The sequence below is a fragment of the Schistocerca piceifrons genome, chromosome X, assembly GCF_021461385.2.
Source record: "Schistocerca piceifrons isolate TAMUIC-IGC-003096 chromosome X, iqSchPice1.1, whole genome shotgun sequence".
In the NCBI taxonomy this organism is placed as follows: Eukaryota; Metazoa; Arthropoda; class Insecta; order Orthoptera; family Acrididae; genus Schistocerca; species Schistocerca piceifrons.
The window spans coordinates 71,075,492-71,097,040 of record NC_060149.1 but is presented as its reverse complement, the minus strand read 5'-3'; the positions used below and the strand labels follow the sequence as shown (position 1 = coordinate 71,097,040).

Below are 21,549 nucleotides of genomic sequence, written 5' to 3'. Positions count from 1 at the left end.
CAAACCTGTATCTTTCCCAGCATCTTGTGCCCATTTCAGAACAGAATTCAGCCAGCGAGTCTTGTCCAGTGATGCAGCACAATCAGTATAGTTTACATGTTGATCAACGCCAACTACTTTAAAATTGGTCTTCACACCACTGAAGAGAGCTGTTGCAGTGCTCGCAGAGTCTGGGACCATTCTATCAGCATTATAAGTCTAGAAACAAAAGCACAGTAATAGGAGATGTTAATATGCAATTAATGAATGAACATTTCCACTAAATAGTAATACACCATATTTTGAAGAAGTTCATATTTGTACCTAACCATTTACAAAAGTTTTAATTTTATGAAATAAACTTCATGGCTGCTTCAATGGATGATTTCAACATTGTAGAAAAGTATTACTAATTTAATAGGTAAGTCACTAGATCAGCAGTAAATGAGACACATTAAAGGCATTCTTCACTGTCACATACTTTGGGAGAGAACAGGTGTGTCAAGTGGACAGTTGTTAAAGAGGGGTTACTGTCGTAGGTTTCTGGAGATAAGGCACAACAGATGTCTATGTACAGATCGGGCAGTTACTGTAAATCACAAGCCAGTGGTTTGTGAACACTGAGCTGGAGCCTGATAGTGCTCTAGATGTGTTCCTTTGGATACAGATCACTTGAATTTTGTGGCCACGACATCAATGTGAGTTCACTCTCATGCTCCTCAAATCACTCTAGCGTTATTCTGGTCTAGTGACATGGATAGTTATCCTGTTGAAACTATCACTTCCAGAGGAGACATCAATCCTGAAGGGAAGTAGGTAGTTTGCAATAATGTTCACACGCTCCACAACTGTTGTGGTCTTTTGATTACTTCTACAGGTCCCATGGAAGCCCAGCTGAGTATCCCCCACAGTATAATAGAGCACCCAATGGCCTGCATGTTTCGAGTAGCTGTTCATTTGGATGATGGTGTATCTGGACATGGCCATTGACCTGTTGTAACAAAAAATGTAATTTATCTGACAAGGAAATCTGTTTACAGTGATCCAGAGTACCATCTCAATGATCCAGTGCCCATTAGAATGATAATTGAAGATGTGATCGGGTCAAAATAGGAACACATGAGGGTTGTTTGCTGCCACCAGGCAGCTTTCGCTCTCATGGTGGGGAGTTTTAATTTTATGACTCGTCAGTATATGAGTGTGGCATTGATAGGTCATATTGGCCTTAGACAACATTAATCTTTGGGACTCAGGTCGCTTATCCGAGCTCCCATGTTAATTCAGTCTGTTCTTAGACCTTGTACTGTGTGCACGTGTATGGTAGTTTTAGAAATATATGTATACGCAGATATTAGTGGAGACAGTTTACACGCCATGTGTTGTAAATCAACAGGTTATGCGGATGCCACCATGGCCACCTCACCCAATGCTTTGTTCGAAGATTTGGAAGCCCAACTATGACTGCCGGGCCCCTTCAATCCTTAACCAACAGCCGGCTCTCCATTACTCCATAGTGATTCGCGATCTCCAACCACATTAACCTCAAACTTTGTTGTTCTACAATGGTCGAGTGCTACACCGTTAACTCAAACAATGGACTTGCGTTTTGTGTTGCCGGACTGTGCTCGCCAACATACAAGGTGTGAAGTGGATAATATTCAGGAGAACATCTTTCGGCGTTTCGTCTTCCAGGGGCACCTTACCACACCACAGTGCTCTTCCGCAAGTTCCACTGGTAATTTATAGTCTGACCTTACAGGGCGTGTTTTCAATGTGCACAGAGAGCTCACACTTTTGTCACATGAGTTACCAACCCAACCCCTGGCCTCCCAACCCCTGGCCTGCCACCCTCCTCCCCCCCCCCCGCCACCCCTCCATCCACACTTGTAGGGGGCCCCAGTTCTGACCACTCAGCCACTCGCCTCTCCCACAGATCCACCTGTGTCTGCCCCGCCGGCTTTCTGCGTTATTTCTGAGGTGGGCAAATTCAAATCAGTACCTGTAACCTACGATCCACTTTACAGGACCCATACACGTATCGCACAACCGCTCGTTCCCACGGTACTGACCGTGCTAGCCGTGTCGTGTTTTCGCGACACATCAAGGACAATGCGACCCACCGTTGCTACGGACGTTCTTGCCAGTAATGCACCCACGCCTACTGTGCCGGCCTGCTGTACGGCCTCTCCTGCCACGGACCAGCTGGTTTTCCAAGGGACACCGAAGTCACCTTTGTACCCTCCCCCAGGTCATCTGCGAAAGCTGCCACCTTTACACGAAGACAATCCTGTATCATAGTTTGCACTTGTCGAGCAACTTTTTGAGTTGCATCACGTGTACGACGACAACTCTAAGTTCCTGTGTCTCGTCACGCACCTCCATGATCACTCGGACTTAATTTGCAATCTACTCCTCTCACCACCACCTCCACTGAAGTATGAGTTCACGAAGAAAATGATAATGGAATGACTCACCTGCTCACCACAAGAATAATCATCAAGGTCTTGTACAAGGAACACCTGGGGGACCGAACTCCATCACAACTCTGGCACCGCATACCGTGCTGGGTATCACTCTGTGGGTGGTGTGGTCTGCCATATTGCCTACCAATCTACAGATCCACCTGCTACTGCACTCCTTCGAGACAATCGGCTCTCATCTCCGCATCACAGACCAACTGTATTCATTGCTACGACAACACCAACCAGCTCACCACTCACCGCTAATTGGCACAACTGCTCCTGCTTACCAGCCGTCTGCTGGCAGAGGCAGGGCTCGCTCCGCCTCTGCACCTTCTACATCGCCTGGCAGTATCTGCTCGCTCTCTCCACTGTCCAAGCACTCCAGGATTGCCCATGCACCATATGTGCTGGTATACATGTCAGAACAAATCAACGAGGACAAGCCTCCTCTGCTGCCACAGTCACCACCACCACAGCATCTGGCTCATCCATACTGCTGGTACCACAAGATTTTCGGCGATAATGCCAAGAAGTGCCGATTACCTTGCCAGCACCCAAACGCCGACTGCTGGACCTAAAAGACACCAAGTCCTGTGGGGAAACTCACAGGCGTCCTCATACATTTCACTCCGTCCACTTGTCTGCCCAGCCTAGTGGTCTTTGTACGTGACTGACATTTCGTCACAGCTCGCTTTCCTAGTCAACAAGGGTGCTGACATGTCTATCATACCTACATTGCTGACTCCCCCCGTCTTTTCACTGACACATCAACGTCACAAATCGCAGGCTCTGTCAAAGTTACGGTGGACCTATCTCCTTCTCTGTGTTTTCCATGGACTATCTACATTGCTGACATCAATGAACCAATTCTCGGTATGGATTTTTAGTCCCATTACAAACTCTCTCTGAACGTAGTTCAGGGATCAGTGCTACACCATCCCACTAACACTCAGATTCTGCACTCCCACACTTATGTTCCACATTTTGCTTCTCTCGTGACATGTGAGTTGGTACGTGAGTGCTCCGCCTTCACGGGTGACATTGTGACCTGCGTCACAAACCTACTGTCAGGATATGACTCGGCAGCACAATTCTGCCAGGGAAACGACGAGCTGAAACAACTAATAGCACACACTTACAATGAGCTCGTTGCGGCTCATACCTTGCTGCTGAAACTAAAGTCCACAGTCCCGCCACGTAATCGTGTTTCTCCAGCAGACACCAGCCCGGACACTCATCAGGTTAGTCCAAAAACAATAATTGCCTGTGACGATTCGCGTACGGTAGACTACGCATCCCCGACACACTCGCCACGTTCACTGCCATATTGTCAGACAGTGCTTCTAACGACAGTTGCGCGCACGATACGCCACACCCACTGCGCGGGCAGCTGCCCCGCGTGTTGATAAACATTCCCCATCTCTCGCGCGCCAACCATGTGACTCTGCGGCCATCGCTGTTCCACGCGTGACGCGAACAACACTCTTGCCCACGCCGGGTCCCAAGTGCAAGGTTGACAGCAGACAGTCGCCGTGCGTTCCGACCTCCTCCGCGCTGCGCGCGCAGCCGCCCTCTCCAAACAAGCACATGCCGCGGCCACATACTAGACATGTGACTTTCGTGCTGCCTTTTCCCACTTGTACTAACAGCTATGCCTCGTCGGGCCCTACCCATCCAAAAACTTCACGTCAGGACATTGATCAGTCCCGTGTGCAGTTATCAGTTTCTTCCATCACTGACGGAATGACACACAAGATAGTTACCACTGCCGGCCTTCCTATTAGGCACAACATTAGATGCCTCAACCCTATTAAGTTGCGTGCAGCCCGGCAGTAAAATAACAAACTTTTGGAGGCAGGTATCCTGCAACCGTCAGACAACAACTGGTCTTCACCGATCCACCTCGACCTCAAACACGATGGTTCTTTCCGAATGTGCGGCGACTGCAGATGTCTAAATGCTCATACTGTCATGGACAATTACCCCGTGCCTAACATAAATGATTTCACTCGTGTTATCAGGCGCTACAATCTTCAGTGTTATTGAGTGTAAACGAGCCTACCACCAGATTCCCATAGCGCCGGATGGCGTCCATAAAACAGCTATTACCACGCTGCTTGATTTGTTCCAATACAACTTCATGCCATTCGGCCTAAAAAACACAGCACAAACGTGGCTGCATTTCATTGACTCCATCTTATGACAGTGCGAGTTTTGCTTTGCATTTCTGAATGACATACTCATTTTCAGCAAGTCAGCCGAGGAACACCAAAATCATTTATCCATGGTCCTCCAGACCTTCAACTCCAACGGAGTCGAGGTCAACAAAGAAAAATTCCAGTTGCGTCAGCCTTCCGTCACATTCTTGGGTTACACTGTCTCCAGTGACGGAATACAGCCTCCCAAATCTCATGTGCACGCCATCACTTCACTGCCATTCCCCTTCTATTTACAAAGAACTCAGATGTTTCCTGGGCACAATAAATTACTAATATCGTCACCTGCCTTCTGCCGCCGCCGTGCAGGCCCTGCTGACAGACTCAGTGTCGGGTAAACTAACTTCAGGATTCAAACCCGTTCGCTGGACTGCACCTCTGCTGGAGGCTTTCAATGCATTAATGACTTCTTTAGCTCATGCTGTGACACTTGTCCACCCCGATCCCTCGGCCGAGTTGTCATCTATACGGGCGCCAGTGACATCGCAGTTGCAGCAATACTACAGCAACGCAAGGCAGACACAGTTACCTATCTTCATTTCTTCTCTAAAAAAAATATCAACAGCTCAGAGGAAATACTCCGCTTTCGATAGAGGACTCCTTGCGGTCTACAAGGCCACCAAACACTTCTGCCCCAACGAGGAGGGTCGCTCGTTCTTCATCCTCACGGATCACAAACCACTCCCAGATGCTTTCTGAAACCCCCCCCCCCCCTCCCCCGAGGACCCACCCCCACGGCCTTTCCATCACTTTGATCTAGGCTCCCAATTCAAAACCGATGTTCACTACATCAAAGTCACGAACAACACTGCTGCAGATTTTTTTTCGTGGATCAATACTATTTCACTGATCATTGACTTATCCAACCTGGCCGCCCTACAAGCCTCCGTCGAGGAATCTCAAGCTCTCCTCACGGGCACTCAAACATCCTTTGTGTTTACTAAAGCTAAATTCCCCAGCGTTGTGGATGAGATGTGGTGCGACTCTTCTACTGGTACCCTATGCCCATTACACACCCCCCCCCCCCCCCCCCCCCTGTGCTGGCAAGCCTTCGACGTTCTGCATAACCTCACTCACCCTGGCGACCATGCCACTACACGGCTCATCTCTGAGCGTTTCGTTTGGAAAAATATAAAACGGGACTGTCAGACCTAGGCACGCAGCTGCATCCCCTGCCAATGCAACAAAATCGGCCACCACCCCACCCCACCACTGGGCAAGTTTGACATCCCTCCAGGATGATTTCGTCATGTACATATCGATCTTATCCATCCTCTTCCATCGTCGGTGGGGCACAGATGCATTCTATCCACAACTGACCGCACGTCCCACTGAGAGGAGGCAGGCCCCTTACCTAACATTACTGCCGATAGCATAGCAAAGGGTTTTATTTGCTCATGGATTGCTAGGTTTGGTTGTCTGACCACCATCACCAGCGACCAGGGTCAGCAACTTGAGTCTTCTCTGTTCACCATTTTATGTAACATCTGTGGCATAAAGAAAATTCACACCACAGCTTGCCACCCACAAAGCAACGGGTTAGTGGAATGGTGGCTCTGCAATCTAAAAATGACGCTCAGGTGCGACGACTGCCTCAGGTCTGAAGCACTTCCATGGGTGCTGCTCGGCCTCGGTTCAAATTTCAAGCCCGACTTACAGGGAACTATCTCAGAATCCGTTTCAGGGAGAACCCCGTCCTACTAGGGGAACTCATTAAGACTCAAGTACCTGAAGACTTCCAGCCCTCCCCGGATTTCATAAATCGCATGCACACCCACTTCAAACATGAACGCTGCAGCCACCCATCAGCCGCTCCCCGCCGGGCACTTACGTGCCAACTGCTCTCAACACTTGCTCGCATGTAATGCTGAGAGACGATTCAGTCCGACAACCTCTGCAACCACCTTATCTCGGCCCCTTTCAAGTCCTCCAGCGGGGCGATACAACTTTCGACATCATCATCAAAGACTGTCCGCAAACTGTTTCGTTACACTGACTCAAACCAGCATTTGTGGACCGCGTCGTCCCTCTGATGGCTCAGTCTGATCCTCCTAACGACTCTTCGGCCAGTCTCCTCCCGCCGTGAAGTTCGACAATGTTCCTCCTTCGGCCACCACGCCTTTTTGTTCCCCCGACACCTCCCCGTCGCCTTTCACGGGTTTCTCAGACACGTCATCCTACACACCGTGTGCGGGTTTCGCTGCTACCTCATGGACTATGGAGACACCCTCTCCCATAGTCAAACTGCACTGCAACGTACCCCCACACCACGTGGTCGACATTTCAGTCGTCACTCTCGATGACCGAGTCCTCATTATACTCACAGACACCACGGCCCCGACACTCAATAACCATCAGTGTTGTGCATAGTCTCACCCTCCCTCGTGAGTGCGACCCAATGACAATTTGCGCCTTCGTCTCGCCAGATCGCTCGATTAGCATCTGGGCTTGCCACACCTACACCCCGCCATCCGCCGTTCAGACCACCTGCTCTCAGTCTGGCTGCCGCATCGCCCATCCTTGCTGGTTCAACGACTTCAAGGTGGACCTGCCTCCCGTCGCTCTGCCTCCGCACCCCGCCCTGGTCGGGGTGGAAGTCACGGTCGTGCATCTAACAGCTCGTACGACCAACAACAGCATCGATGCCCACATCTGCCCTCAAGACTCACAAGCAGTACTCTGTACTGTGTGGGGGGGGGGGGGGGGGCTGTGTGGCGTCGATAGGTCACATCGACCTTAGACAACATTTATCTTTGGGACTCAGGACGCTTATCCAAGCCACCATGTTAATTCAGTCCGTTCTTATACCTTGTACTGCGTGCACGTGTATGATAACTGTCGAAATATATGTATGTGCAGATATAGTGGGGACAGTTTATTCTGTATACCGCTATTTGTATCCTGATCCCATATGAGCATCAGCTTTTACAGGATTCTGGATATAAAAAAATTAAACATGACACATTGGTTTCTTTAAATAAATATTTCATCCAGTACTCACTAAAGTTGTAACATCATGAAGGCAGAATGCAACAATTGTAAAACTGACATGACGTGTACTACATGCTTAGATATGCAAATGAATATCATTTCATCAAAAAGTAGGTAAATGTAATGCCATCTACACTGCCTGACAAATAAAGTGAGGCACACATAAGAGAACGGGGGAACGAAGTGAAACTTCATGGGTTGAGAGGGTATGTGATGTTATTTCAGTGATAACAAAACTGAGTTAAATTTACAAAAAAAAAACATGGCAGTATGAGCCCACTTATTGTGACATTACATCCCCTCTGACCCGCATGCATGCACTGATTTGTTTGATAAGGATGTCATATCCTCTCCTGAGGCAAGATGTCCCACGATTGTCATAAATTTTCTTTGATATCCTAGATAATGACACTCAGAAAGAGATGACATCCAAGAGGGTCCCATAGATGTTCTATCAAGAACATATGTGGGGATCAAGCTGACCACAAGGAGTACCTCAACATTACGCAGACACTTTGTAGAGACACGTGCCATGCGCGGACAAGCATTTTCCTGTTGAATTATGGCACCAAAATACTTTTGTATGAGAGGTAACATATGAGGACGCAATATGTCAGTGACATACTGTTGTGCCATCAGCATGTAACAACTTAAGGGTACTTTTCTCTCTTCTAAATTGAATCTATCCTTGCTAGTCTCATTGTTAATCATTCCACGATGTTGCTGCTTTGTTTAGTGAGGATCCGTTAACTGTGAAGTGAATATGTAATCATTGGCTTCATGGAGGGGCATGCCATGGAGGATCTTAGTGGCTCTGCACGATTACCACACAGGTGGAGAGACATTTTCACCCAGCCATGCGGGATTGTGCAGTCACATCAAATATCTTGAGTCAGGAAACAGGTTTGTTTGCAGCCTGGTGTACTATACTGCGTAACACAGCATGTTGTTATGTTCCTTGCATTTACTGCTGGCTGTGATTGTGCTAGGTGGCCGGCGTAGTATTTTAGTTTGTTTGTTGTGTTCCCTACCCCCATGAACCATAGACCTTGCCGTTGCTGGGGAGGCTTGCATACCTTAGCGATACAGATGGCCGTACCGTAGGTGCAACCACAACGGAGGGGTATCTGTTGAGAGGCCAGACAAACGTATGGTTCCTGAAGAGGGGCAGCAGCCTTTTCAGTAGTTGCAGGGGCAACAGTCTGGATGACTGACTGAACTGGCCTTTTAACACTAGCCAATGATGATGGCGTCCTCTTGGGTAAAATATTCCGGAGGTAAAATAGTCCCTCATTCGGATCTCCGGGCGGGGACTACTCAAGAGGATGTCGTTATCAGGAGAAAGAAAACTGGCGTTCTACGGATCGGAGCGTGGAATGTCAGATCCCTTAATCGGGCAGGTAGGTCAGAAAATTTAAAAAGGGAAATGAATAGGTTAAAGTCAGATATAGTGGGAGTTAGTGAAGTTCGGTGGCAGGAGGAACAAGACATTTGGTCAGGTGAATACCGGGTTATAAATACAAAATCAAATAGGGGTAATGCAGGAGTAAGTTTAATAATGAATAAAAAAAATAGGAGTACGGGTAAGCTACTACAAACAGCAGGGATGGCTAGAGGACAAACGTAAGGATGCAGACGCTTATCTCACTAGGGGTAAGATAAAAACTGCCTACAGGAAAATTAAAGAGACCTTTAGAGAAAAGAGAGCCACTTGTATGAATATCAAGAGCTCAGATGGAAACCCAGTTCTAAGCAAAGAAGGGAAAGCAGAAAGGTGGAAGGAGTATATAGAGGATCTATACAAGGGCGATGTACTTGAGGACAATATTATGGAAATGGAAGAGGATGAAGATGAAGATGAAATGGGAGATACGATACTGCGTGAAGAGTTTGACAGAGCACTGAAAGACGAGTCGAAGCAAGGCCCCGGGAGTAGACAACATTCCATTAGAACTACCGACGGCCTTGGGAGAGCCATTCCCGACAAAACTCTACCATATGGTGAGCAAGATGAATTAGACAGGCGAAATACCCCAGACGTCAAGAAGAATATAATAATTCCAATTCCAAAGAAAGCAGGTGTGACAAATGTGAAAATTACCGAACTATCAGTTTAATAAGTCACAGCTGCAAAATACTAACGCGAATTCTTTACAGACGAATGGAAAAACTGGTAGAAGCCGACATCGGGGAAGATCAGTAGAAATGTTGGAACACGTGAGGCAATACTGACCTTACGACTTACCTTAGAAGAAAGATTAAGGAAAGGCAAACCTACGTTTCTAGCATTTGTAGACTTAGAGAAAGCTTTTGACAATGTTGATTGGAATACTCTCTTTCAAATTATGAAACTTGCAGGGGTAAAATACAGGGAGCGAAAGGCTATTTACAATTTGTACAGAAATCAGATGGCAGTTATAAGAGTCGAAGGGGCATGAAAGGGAAGCAGGGGTGGGGAAGGGAGTGAGACAGGGTTGTAGCCTATCCCCGATGTTATGCAATCTGTATATTGAGCAAGCAGTAAAGGGAACAAAAGAAAAATTCGGAGAAGAAATAAAACTTTGAGTTTCGCCGATGACATTGTATTTCTGTCAGAGACAGCAAAGGACTTGGAAGAGCAGCTGAAAGGAATGGACAGTGTCTTGAAAGGGAGATATAAGATGAACATCAAGAAAAGCAAAACGAGGATAATGGAATGTAGTCGAATTAAGTCGGGTGATGCTGAGGGAATTACATTAGGAAATGACACACTTAAAGTAGTAAAGGAGTTTTGCAATTTGGGGAGCAAAATAACTGATGATGGTCGAAGTAGAGAAGATATAAAATGTAGACTGGCAATGGAGGGGAAAGCGTTTCTGAAGAAGAGAAATTTGTTAATATCGAGTATAGATTTGTGTGTCAGGAAGTCGTTCCTGAAAGTGTTTATATGGAGTGTAGCCAAATATGGAAGTGAAACATGGACGATAAATAGTTTGGACAAGAAGAGAATAGAAGCTTTCGAAATGTGGTGTTACAGAAGAATGTTGAAGATTAGATGGGTAGATCACATGACTAATGAGGAGGTATGGAATAGAATTGGGGAGGAGTTTGTGGCACAACTTGACAAGAAGAAGGCAATTGTGCAATGACGTTATCAACACAGATTTTCTGTGAACGTTTGGGCAGGCATTGTTGGTGATGTCTTGATTGGGCCCCATGTTCTTCCACCTACGCTCAATGGAGCACATTGTCATGATTTCATACGGGATACTCTACCTGTGCTGCTAGAACATGTGCCTTTATAAGTATGACACAACATGTGGTTCATGCACGATGGAGCTCCTGCACATTTCAGTCGAAGTGTTCGTACGCTTCTCAACAACAAATTCGGTGACCGATAGATTGGTAGAGGCGGACCAATTCCATGGCCTCCACGCTCTCCTGACCTCAACCCTCTTGACTTTCATTTATGGGGGCATTTGAAAGCTCTTGTCTACGCAACCCCGGTATCAAATGTAGAGACTCTTCGTGCTCGTATTGTGGACGGCTGTGATACAGTACGCCATTCTCCAGGGCTGCATCAGCGCATCAGGGATTCCATGCGACGGAGGGTGGATGCATGTATCCTCGCTAACGGAGGACTTTTGAACATTTCCTGTAACAAAGTGTTTGAAATCACGCTGGTACGTTCTGTTGCTGTGTGTTTCCATTCCATGATTAATGTGATTTGAAGAAAAGTAATAAAATGAACTCTAACATGGAAAGTAAGCGTTTCCGGACACATTTCCACATAACATATTTTCTTTCTTTGTGTGTGAGGAATGTTTCCTGAAAGTTTGGCCGTACCTTTTTGTAACATCCTGTATAATATAAGCCCCCTTCCCCCGCCAAAGTAACTGGTATAGGCACGCGCATTCAAATACAGAGATACGTAAAAAGGCAGAAGACGATAAGACAACAAGTGTTTGGCGTCGTTTTTAGATCGGTTATTGCTGCTACAATGGCAGGTTATCAAGATTTAAGTGAGTCTGAACGTGGTGTTATAGTCGGTGCACGAGTAATGGGACACAGCATCTCCGAGGTAGCCATGAAGTGAGGATTTTCCCATACGATAATTTCACGAGTGTACCGTAAATATCAACAATCCGGTAAAACATCAAATCTGCGACATCACTGCGGCCAGAAGAATATCCTGCAAGAACTGGACCAACGACGACCGAAGAGAATCGTTCAACGTGACAGAAGTGCAACACTTCCGCAAATTGCTCCAGAGTTCAATGCTGGGCCGTCAACAAGTGTCAACGTGCGAATCATTCAACAAAACATAATCGATATGGGCTTTCGGAGCCGAAGGCTCTTTCTTGTACCCTTGATAACTGCACGACACAGAGATTTACTCCTTGCCTGGGCCTGTCAACACCGACATTGGACTGTTGATGACTGAAAAGATGTTGCCTGGTCGGACGAGTCTCGTTTCAAATTGTACTGAGCGGATGGACGTGTAAGGGTATGGAAACAACCTCATGAATCCATGCACCCTGCATATGAGCAGGAGACTGCTGAAGCTGGTGGACGCTCTGTAATGGTGTGGGGTGCGTGCAGTTGGAGTATATGGGACCCCTGATATGTCTAGATACGACTCTGACAGGTGACACGTACGTAAGCATCCTGTCTGATCACCTGCATCCATTCATGTCCATTGTGCATTCCGACGGACTTGGGCAATGCAAGCAGGACAATGCGACACCCCACACGTCCAGAATTGCTATAGAGTGGCACCAGGAACACTTTTCTGAATTTAAACACTTCCGCTGGGCACCGGACTCCACAGACATGAACAATATTGAGCATATCTGAGATGCCTTCCAACGTTCTGTTCAGAAGAGATCTGCATCCTCTCGTACGCTTACGGATTTATGGACAGCCCTGCAGGATTCATGGTGTAAATTTCCTCCAGCACTCATTCGGACATTAGTCGAGACCACGCCACGTTATTTGCGGCAGTTCTGCGTGCTCGCAGGGGCCCTACACGTTATTAGGCAGGTGTACCAGTTTCTTTGGCTCTTCAGTGTATATATATATATATATATATATATATATATATATATAAAGTTCCTACACTTAACGCATTTTTCAGGTAATCAGACAAGGGATTATTTCTTTGAAAGTGAATTGCATTTCCAAATGCATAGGGATGGAAGCTGGAGGTGTATATGCCATAGAAGGCTGCAGTTTTAACGGAACATGCGTTAATGATGAGAAGGAGTAAAACACACTGTGTTGCTGTACTCGAATAGATCTGACAGACATTTGGGAACTGTGTGGAATATCTATGTTACACATATCCGATTCCATTGCGTTGCTGGATGGCTGGGCATCTCTTAAATCCGTATTTGGACTTGTAAAAATATCAGTTTATTACATTTCTTTTAGTTTTATATATTACACAAACATGCACAGACAATGCTCTAATATAGTGACAACCCAACATAACAAGAAAAAAAAAACAGTGGGCAAGACGATGCATTTTCTTTCAAAACGTAAGGATGGATGAGGGTATGTATGGGTGCAATCAGAAAATCCGTTATTTTACTCGATCAGTGCGTTAGAGTAGGGTGGATGGGTAACTGATAGTACTGGCACGAGGTACCCTCCACCATGCACCACACAACGGCTTGTATGGAATTTGTTCAGATGAAGGATGTTCGTAGGTAGTGGAGTTTTCTACAAGAAGGTACTAGCGAACAGCAGGAAAACCTGTATGTGAATCGGTGATTCGAGTGCGAAACTGAGGCGATAGCCTGGTCTGCAGTCGCACGGTACACTGGGAGTAATTATGGGTGACCTCTATTAAACGCACCAATTTTCCAGGCATTCGAAATTCCCGCATTGCCTTATAAGGTTTGGCCTGGTTTAATGTATCACATGCAGAGTTTAAGTCACTGAAAAGATGGTGCACACTAACATTGGGCCAAGGCATGGAGATGGGCTTTTCTGCCTACTTTTCAACCTGGCACTTGAAAAAGTGGTACGCGAATCGGGTATTCAGACAAGAGGTGCTGTCTACGATAAGTCTGTACAACTGCTGGGATATGCAGAAGACTTGGATTTAATAAGCAGAACACTTAGAGATCTACAAAGTGCATTTTCAGCTCTAAACTGAGTACAGAGGAGATGGGCCTGAGAATTAATGAAGGAAAGACGAAGTATATGTATAATGGTACTAACCCACACTTACAGCCCACAATAGCCCTTGGTGGAAAGACAGTGCTTCTAACCGATGCTACTTTGGAATGTTGCGACATTTTAAATCCAAACTTCAATCATGAGGGACTAATTGCCCACTTTACAAAACAGTGATATGCCCAGTAATTACTTAGGGCTCAGAAACATGGACAATTACAAAGCAGAGTGAAAACAGACTGAGATCACATGAAAGAAGTATACTGAGGACGGTTTTCGGACCTGTATATGAAAATGGGACCTGGAGAAGGCGAAGGAATGACGAACATAATGACTGCTATAAGGAGGATGGTCAACTTCATAAAGCTGTGTAGACTGAGATGGGCTGCACATGTAATGCGACTGGATGAGACAGATCCCGCAAGGAAAGCCTGCTGCAGTGAACCTGGAGGAAGAAGAGCAGCAAGAGGACGACCTAGGTTGAGATGGAGCGACGAGGTTGGAGAGGACGCTGCCAGAGCCGGCTGCCGTAACTGGAGGTCCACGGCGAAGTCCAGAGAGGAATGGCAGAACATTATTGAGGAGGCCAAGTCCCACCCCGGGATGTAGTGCCAATGGAAGAAGAAGAAGAAGAAGCGGTGATTGGTTGTGGTGCAGGGCCTAGTAGTTGAACTGAACGTGAATAAATCTAACTGTTGCACATAAACACAACCAGAAATAATCTTTATTATCAGAGAAACGTCAACTGCCGTACAGCTACCTACGATTGAATTAAAGCAGAAGCATATGTCGGGTTCAGCTTCATTTGCATGAATTTTAAAGGAATGTAATCCACCCACAAAGGAATGTAATCCACCCACTAAGAACTGACAGGTCGACTTACGTGCAGCAGGCACTCACAGAGATACCTTAAAAGGAGATTGTGATGCATACAGAGGCATGATGACAATCATTTTTTTCTGTAATTTTTGTCTTGATCAGTATGTTAGAGCGGAATAGGAAGGAAAACCAATTGACACTATTGTAGTGAACCATCCGTCACGCATTGCACAGTGGCTTGAAGGATATTTGTTTAAATGTTGATACAAAACGATGCATTTGTCCTGGTGAAGGACAGATGGTAGTAGCTACAGAGGAAAAAACCATTGCCTGACGACTCCTAGGAATGGTACTGTATCTCCCTGATTACTATGATACCGAAACTTAAACGAATGGAGAATCATCTATTGTAATTCGAGCACCAGTTCATGAGTGACATTCGTAGACGATCATTCTTTCAGAATAAGGGAAAAATATCTCTTTACATGAGTTTCGTCCTCTCAAAGTTAGCGCCCAAAGCGAGTGTATAGCTTTATACAGTTCAGAGTAGTATGTTGGGAGGCAGGAACGCTAACAATACAATATATCATACTGGTGTGTGCAGGGAAATGTCTCGGTTCGTCCGACATAGTGGAGGGTGAGGGGAAGATGCTTGGAGACTGTTACAGACTGCGGTGGGAGAGGGGGAGAGGAATGTAATGTATCTATGGGCAAATGCATTTTCTCACGCTGTGGACTTCAGCGATCCGTATGTGATGTCCCAGTCAGTAAAAATGTCTACTGTACTGATTTTGCTACAGAAAAAAAGTATGTTGATAACACTATTACGAGGGAGAGCCGAGACGTTTTTGAGCAGATAGAGTATGTAGAACACAGACTCCACATCGCCAATTGGCACTCATTTCGTTTTTTAAGACTGAAATCAGAAAGACAGGTATTGAGAATTTATATCGGTGACTCAAGTTTTAATAGAAGAATTGTTAAAGGAGAGAGTATGTGGAAAAACGGTATCATTCACGAAGGAGCAACTTGCAAAACACGTTTTTAACTGATCGCAACATCCCACAAATGTATCAGGAAATGATAACAATGAGAAAGACATTCTTTCAACACGTCATTCAAAAATGGAGCAGGGAAGGATAGTAGTAGCAGAAGTTACGTTCTGGGTGCGGTATGTCAGTTGCGTTATATGTCATGTTAAATACGACGTGACTCCCACCAAGCAGTTTACAGTGGCTTGTGCAATATATCAGGACTGTAACAGCAGTAGGGTGGAGCCATTTGTAAAGGTTTTAGCGGTTTATTTTTTCCTCGCTGTGGTATCAGTCTAAAATACCCAGCGACATGTCGTGGGTTGAGAAGACTTTGCCCCTAATGAAATGGTGGTGGTATTGTTCATAATAGAAATCACAGGACAGTATCATGAACCACACAATAATATTTTTATTGCAGAGTCATGAGAAAACATCCTAGGAATTAGATATATGAATCTTCTAACATTTCTTGGGTGTACGATGTGTAAACCAGGCAAATATCATACACTGCACAGCGGCTCGAGGAATGTGTGTGTAGGTGCAGGCTCTTATGTATGTACGAGGGTAGCAATACCAATAGCCATTCACAGGAAGACCTGCATAGGATGGCTGATTGGTGTAGGGACTAGTTCTTCTTCTGTTGTGAGGAATATATTACTTCCTACCACATATGTCTCCTACCACATATGTCTCGTGACATGACTGAAGCTTGGAACTGGAGCAAATACAAAGGCTTTCTTCCACGATGCAATAACATTTTCCAACGTTCGGGGGAGAGTTAATAAAAGTTATGTTTAAAGAGCAAGGGAAAGCCCAGCAAACGTCCCTGTCAGAGACCCATGACCTTGGTGGTGGGTGGCGCAGTCCCTATGTCTAATGAACAGTAGTATTGTGTTCTTAAATTTTCCCGGCAAAGTGTGTGCGATTAGCTCTACATAGGTTGGAATAGTACACTCCTGGAAATTGAAATAAGAACACCGTGAATTCATTGTCCCAGGAAGGGGAAACTTTATTGACACATTCCTGGGGTCAGATACATCACATGATCACACTGACAGAACCACAGGCACATAGACACAGGCAACAGAGCATGCACAATGTCGGCACTAGTACAGTGTATATCCACCTTTCGCAGCAATGCAGGCTGCTATTCTCCCATGGAGACGATCGTAGAGATGCTGGATGTAGTCCTGTGGAACGGCTTGCCATGCCATTTCCACCTGGCGCCTCAGTTGGACCAGCGTTCGTGCTGGACGTGCAGACCGCGTGAGACGACGTTTCATCCAGTCCCAAACATGCTCAATGGGGGACAGATCCGGAGTTCTTGCTGGCCAGGGTAGTTGACTTAAACCTTCTAGAGCACGTTGGGTGGCACGGGATACATGCGGACGTGCATTGTCCTGTTGGAACAGCAAGTTCCCTTGCCGGTCTAGGAATGGTAGAACGATGGGTTCGATGACGGTTTGGATGTACCGTGCACTATTCAGTGTCCCCTCGACGATCACCAGTGGTGTACGGCCAGTGTAGGAGATCGCTCCCCACACCATGATGCCGGGTGTTGGCCCTGTGTGCCTCGGTCGTATGCAGTCCTGATTGTGGCGCTCACCTGCACGGCGCCAAACACGCATACGACCATCATTGGCACCAAGGCAGAAGCGACTCTCATCGCTGAAGTCGACACGTCTCCATTCGTCCCTCCATTCACGCCTGTCGCGACACCACTGGAGGCGGGCTGCACGATGTTGGGGCGTGAGCGGAAGACGGCCTAACGGTGTGCGGGATCGTAGCCCAGCTTCATGGAGACGGTTGCGAATGGTCCTCGCCGATACCCCAGGAGCAACAGTGTCCCTAATTTGCTGGGAAGTGGCGGGGCGGTCCCCTACGGCACTGCGTAGGATCCTACGGTCTTGGCGTGCATCCGTGCGTCACTGCGGTCCGGTCCCAGGTCGACGGGCACGTGCACCTTCCGCCGACCACTGGCGACAACATCGATGTACTGTGGAGACCTCACGCCCCACGTGTTGAGCAATTCGGCGGTACGTCCACCCGGCCTCCCGCATGCCCACTATACGCCCTCGCTCAAAGTCCGTCAACTGCACATACGGGTCACGTCCACGCTGTCGCGGCATGCTACCAGTGTTAAAGACTGCGATGGAGCTCCGTATGCCACGGCAAACTGGCTGACACTGACGGCGGCGGTGCACAAATGCTGCGCAGCTAGCGCCATTCGACGGCCAACACCGCGGTTCCTGGTGTGTCCGCTGTGCCGTGCGTGTGATCATTGCTTGTACAGCCCTCTCGCAGTGTCCGGAGCAAGTATGGTGGGTCTGACACACCGGTGTCAATGTGTTCTTTTTTCCATTTCCAGGAGTGTATTTCAGCATACAATTTTTTGTTTTGATATAAATTAAAAGTGACAATACCGCCACTTTGTACGCACTGGTATGCACTGTATAGCGGTTTTCAGGGTATTTGTTTTGATGTTGATGTAGGGTGATGCATTTGTCTATAAGAACGTAGTAGCGAATTGCAAGAAGACCTGTGAGTGGTGGTGGCAGAGCGGTTCTAGGTGCTTCACTCTGGAACCGCGCGACCGCTACGGTCGCAGGTTCGAATCCTGCATCGGGCATGGATGTGTGTGATGTTCTTAGGTTAGTTAGGTTTAAGTAGTTCTAAGTTCTAGGGGACTGATGACCTCAGATGTTAAGTCCTATAGTGCTCCGAGCCATTTGAACCATTTTGAACCTGTGAGTGGCTCGTGCAAGGACTGGTGGTTGACATTAAAGTACTGTGGTACCTTCACCTGAGCCCACTTTCGCCAACTCGCAACGCCAGCGGCTGAGAAGGAGGAAGGAGATGGACACCCTAAGGTGGGCATCCTAGAAGAAGACACTGCCGTCATTCTGCAAGCACACAGCGGGAAGTCGGAAAGTCGCCCCCGCCTCACCGAAGAAAGGACACGTTGCAAAGGGTGCTGAGAACTGATGGACACTTGCAGTCATTACGATGGTACGTCAAGAATGCACGTGCGAAAGCATGTGAGTCCATCTGGCCTGGCCACAGTCATTTTACCTGCCTTACAGAGCAGGAATGTTTCGACAAGTCCAACATCCCACGGGCACAGGGAGGAGCGTACACAAAGCGCGGAGAATCGACACAGGGAGGCGTGTGAAAGAAGTCAGCGTTCTTAAGAAAATGTTTTTCTCGACAGTAAGAACGTTCCTTACAAATCACGGACGCCAGCAGAATCTGAGATGAAGACCAAACATGAGTCTGTCCAAGCCTCACGCAGAGAGAGAGAGAATGGTTACAAAAAAGTGTTGTGTAGCTGCTCTCACAACAGCCCCGGAGTTAAAAAAAAAACCATCGTAAGGAAATGAAATCGTGAGAAAGATGCCAATTCACACCAGCCCACGTCAGATAGGAAATTTCCACTCTGCACGAGGAGGCGTGGCCTTGAAACGGCGATCTGTCATTGAACTGTATTGGAAATTTTGTCCGCCAGAGAGAACGCCAAAAGGAAGAATTGAGCTGATAAATGGAGGAGAAGGAAAGGGGCTCGGCGAGACGGTGTGGAAGCGTCCATTCACCGCTAAGATCCTCGTTCCGACACCGTGATATCGCAGCCTCAGCCAAGCAACCAACAAGGGGCAGACAACGCGGAGATGATAAGGGCAGCTGAGTCGCGCCGCACAGCTCCGAACAGCGCCTGCCACCGACAGCAATACACGACGAACGATACCGAATAATGGTAAGAGGTTCCCCCCACCCCCTCCTTCCCATTGATAATGAGTTGTGTCCACGCCCTATCAAATCGGCCATGAGATTTGTAATTTTGTTTTGGTTTGTGTCAACAGCGCCGATATAAATACATTTCTTTCATGTTTTAATCGTCTGAGGAATCCTTTTACTTTCATATATCAACCCCTTAGTTTCGACCCTTTGTGGTTGATTTTATTTAATTATTGACAACAATTAATTGTTGGCTACTAGTGTGGGGCAATCCCATTAATCATCCAGTCGTCATTTCATGTCTGACAGCAGAGAAGAATTTTCAGTTCACTACAATACATAAATGCAAATATTGCACCTAAATAAGACCACATATCCTCTACACCGCCCCAGAAACATTGTCTTCTGTAAAAAAGTGTAGAAACTGGTACACTACTGGGCATTAAAATTTCTACAGCAAGAAGAAATGCAGATGATAAACGGGTATTCATTGGACGAATATATTATACTAGAACTGACATGTGATTACATTTTCACGCTATTTGGGTGCATAGATCCTGAGAAATCAGTACACAGAACAAACACCTCTGGCCGTAATAACGGCCTTGATACGCCTGGGCATTGAGTCAAACAGAGCTTGGATGGCGTGTACAGGTACAGCTGCCCATGCAGCTTCAACATGATACCACAGTTCATCAAGAGTAGTGACTGGCGTATTGTGACGAGCCAGTTGCTCGGCCACCATTGACCAGACGTTTTCAATTGGTGAGAGATCTGGAGAATGTGCTGGCCAGGGCAGCAGTCGACCATTTTCTGTATCCACAAAGGCCCGTACAGGACCTGCAACATGCGGTCGTGCATTATCCTGCTGAAATGTAGGGTTTCGCAAGGATAGAATGAGGGGTAGAGCCACGGGTCGTAACACATCTGAAATGTAACGTCCACTGTTCGAAGTGCCGTCAATGCGAACAAGAGGTGACCGAGAAGTGTAACCAATGGCACCCCATACCATCACGCCGGGTGATACGCCAGTACGGCGATGACGAGTACACGCTTCTAATGTGCGTTCACCACGATGTCGCCAAACACGGATGCGACCATCATGATGCTGTAAACAGAACCTGGATTCATCCGAAAAAATGACGTTTTGCCATTCGTGCACCCAGGTTCGTCGTTGAGTACACCATCGCAGGCGCTCCTGTCTGCGATGCAGCCATGGTCTCCGAGCTGATAGTCCATGCCGCTGCAAACGTCGTCGAATTGTTCGTGCAGATGGTTGTTGTCTTACAAACGTCCCCATCTGTTGACTCACGGATCGAGACGTGGCTGCACGATCCGTTACAGCCATGCGGATAAGATGCCTGTCATCTCGACTGATAGGCTACAATCTGACCTTTATCAAAGTCGGAAAAGTGATGGTTCGCATTTCTCCTCTTTACACGAGGCATCACAACAACGTTTCACCAGGCAACGCCGGTCAACTGCTGTTTGTGTATGAGAAATCGGTTGGAAACTTTCCTCAAGTCAGCACGTAGTAGGTGTCGCCACCGGCGCCAACCTTGTGTGAATGCTCTGAAAAGCTAATCATTTGCATATCACAGCATCTTCTTCCTGTCGGTTAAATTTCGCGTCTGTAGCACGTCATCTTCGTGGTGTAGCAATTTTAATAGCCAGTAGTGTAGTTGACCCTGAACATAATGTAACTTCCTGCGTATAAATAGAGGGAAAGATACATTACTATTCGATTACGATACTGATGCAGCATCAAACATCAAATCTTATTTGTTCATTGGTCTGGGGACACTATTAATCCACCTCTCCATCTACTCTCACCTTAATAAATGACTCATTAAAAACTACAGCCTTCGAGAGGAGGAGTGAACAAGCGTGGTGTACGGAAATTACAAATATTCTGCTTGTGTGGGTTTGCTGTATCTTGGAAGTGTTGTAGAAATAAAACCATCTTCGCTCCACCCTTCCACGTGCTGTAATCACATTATTTCATCTCCGTTACTGTCTAATTATAAGACGAAACACGTTAAGCAATGTCGAAATGTTACTGTTGATTTGTAGAGGGTAATACGCCACAGTACTTCAAAAACGACGAAGCACTTACAGCGCGTAGCAGATTACACGGCTTGCCTAGCTCGATTT

At 46.8% G+C, this 21,549-nt stretch overlaps 1 protein-coding gene across 1 annotated transcript in view; it reads right to left on the bottom strand.

The window, feature by feature from the left end:
- The window catches only part of LOC124721966 (alkaline phosphatase-like), a 214,148-nt gene that overhangs the window by 63,085 nt on the left and 129,514 nt on the right, over nt 1-21,549 (bottom strand). The window contains exon 3 of the mRNA XM_047247133.1: nt 6-198. Within this exon, the coding sequence (XP_047103089.1) occupies nt 6-198 (193 nt within the window). The remainder of the gene's footprint in view (nt 1-5; nt 199-21,549) is intronic.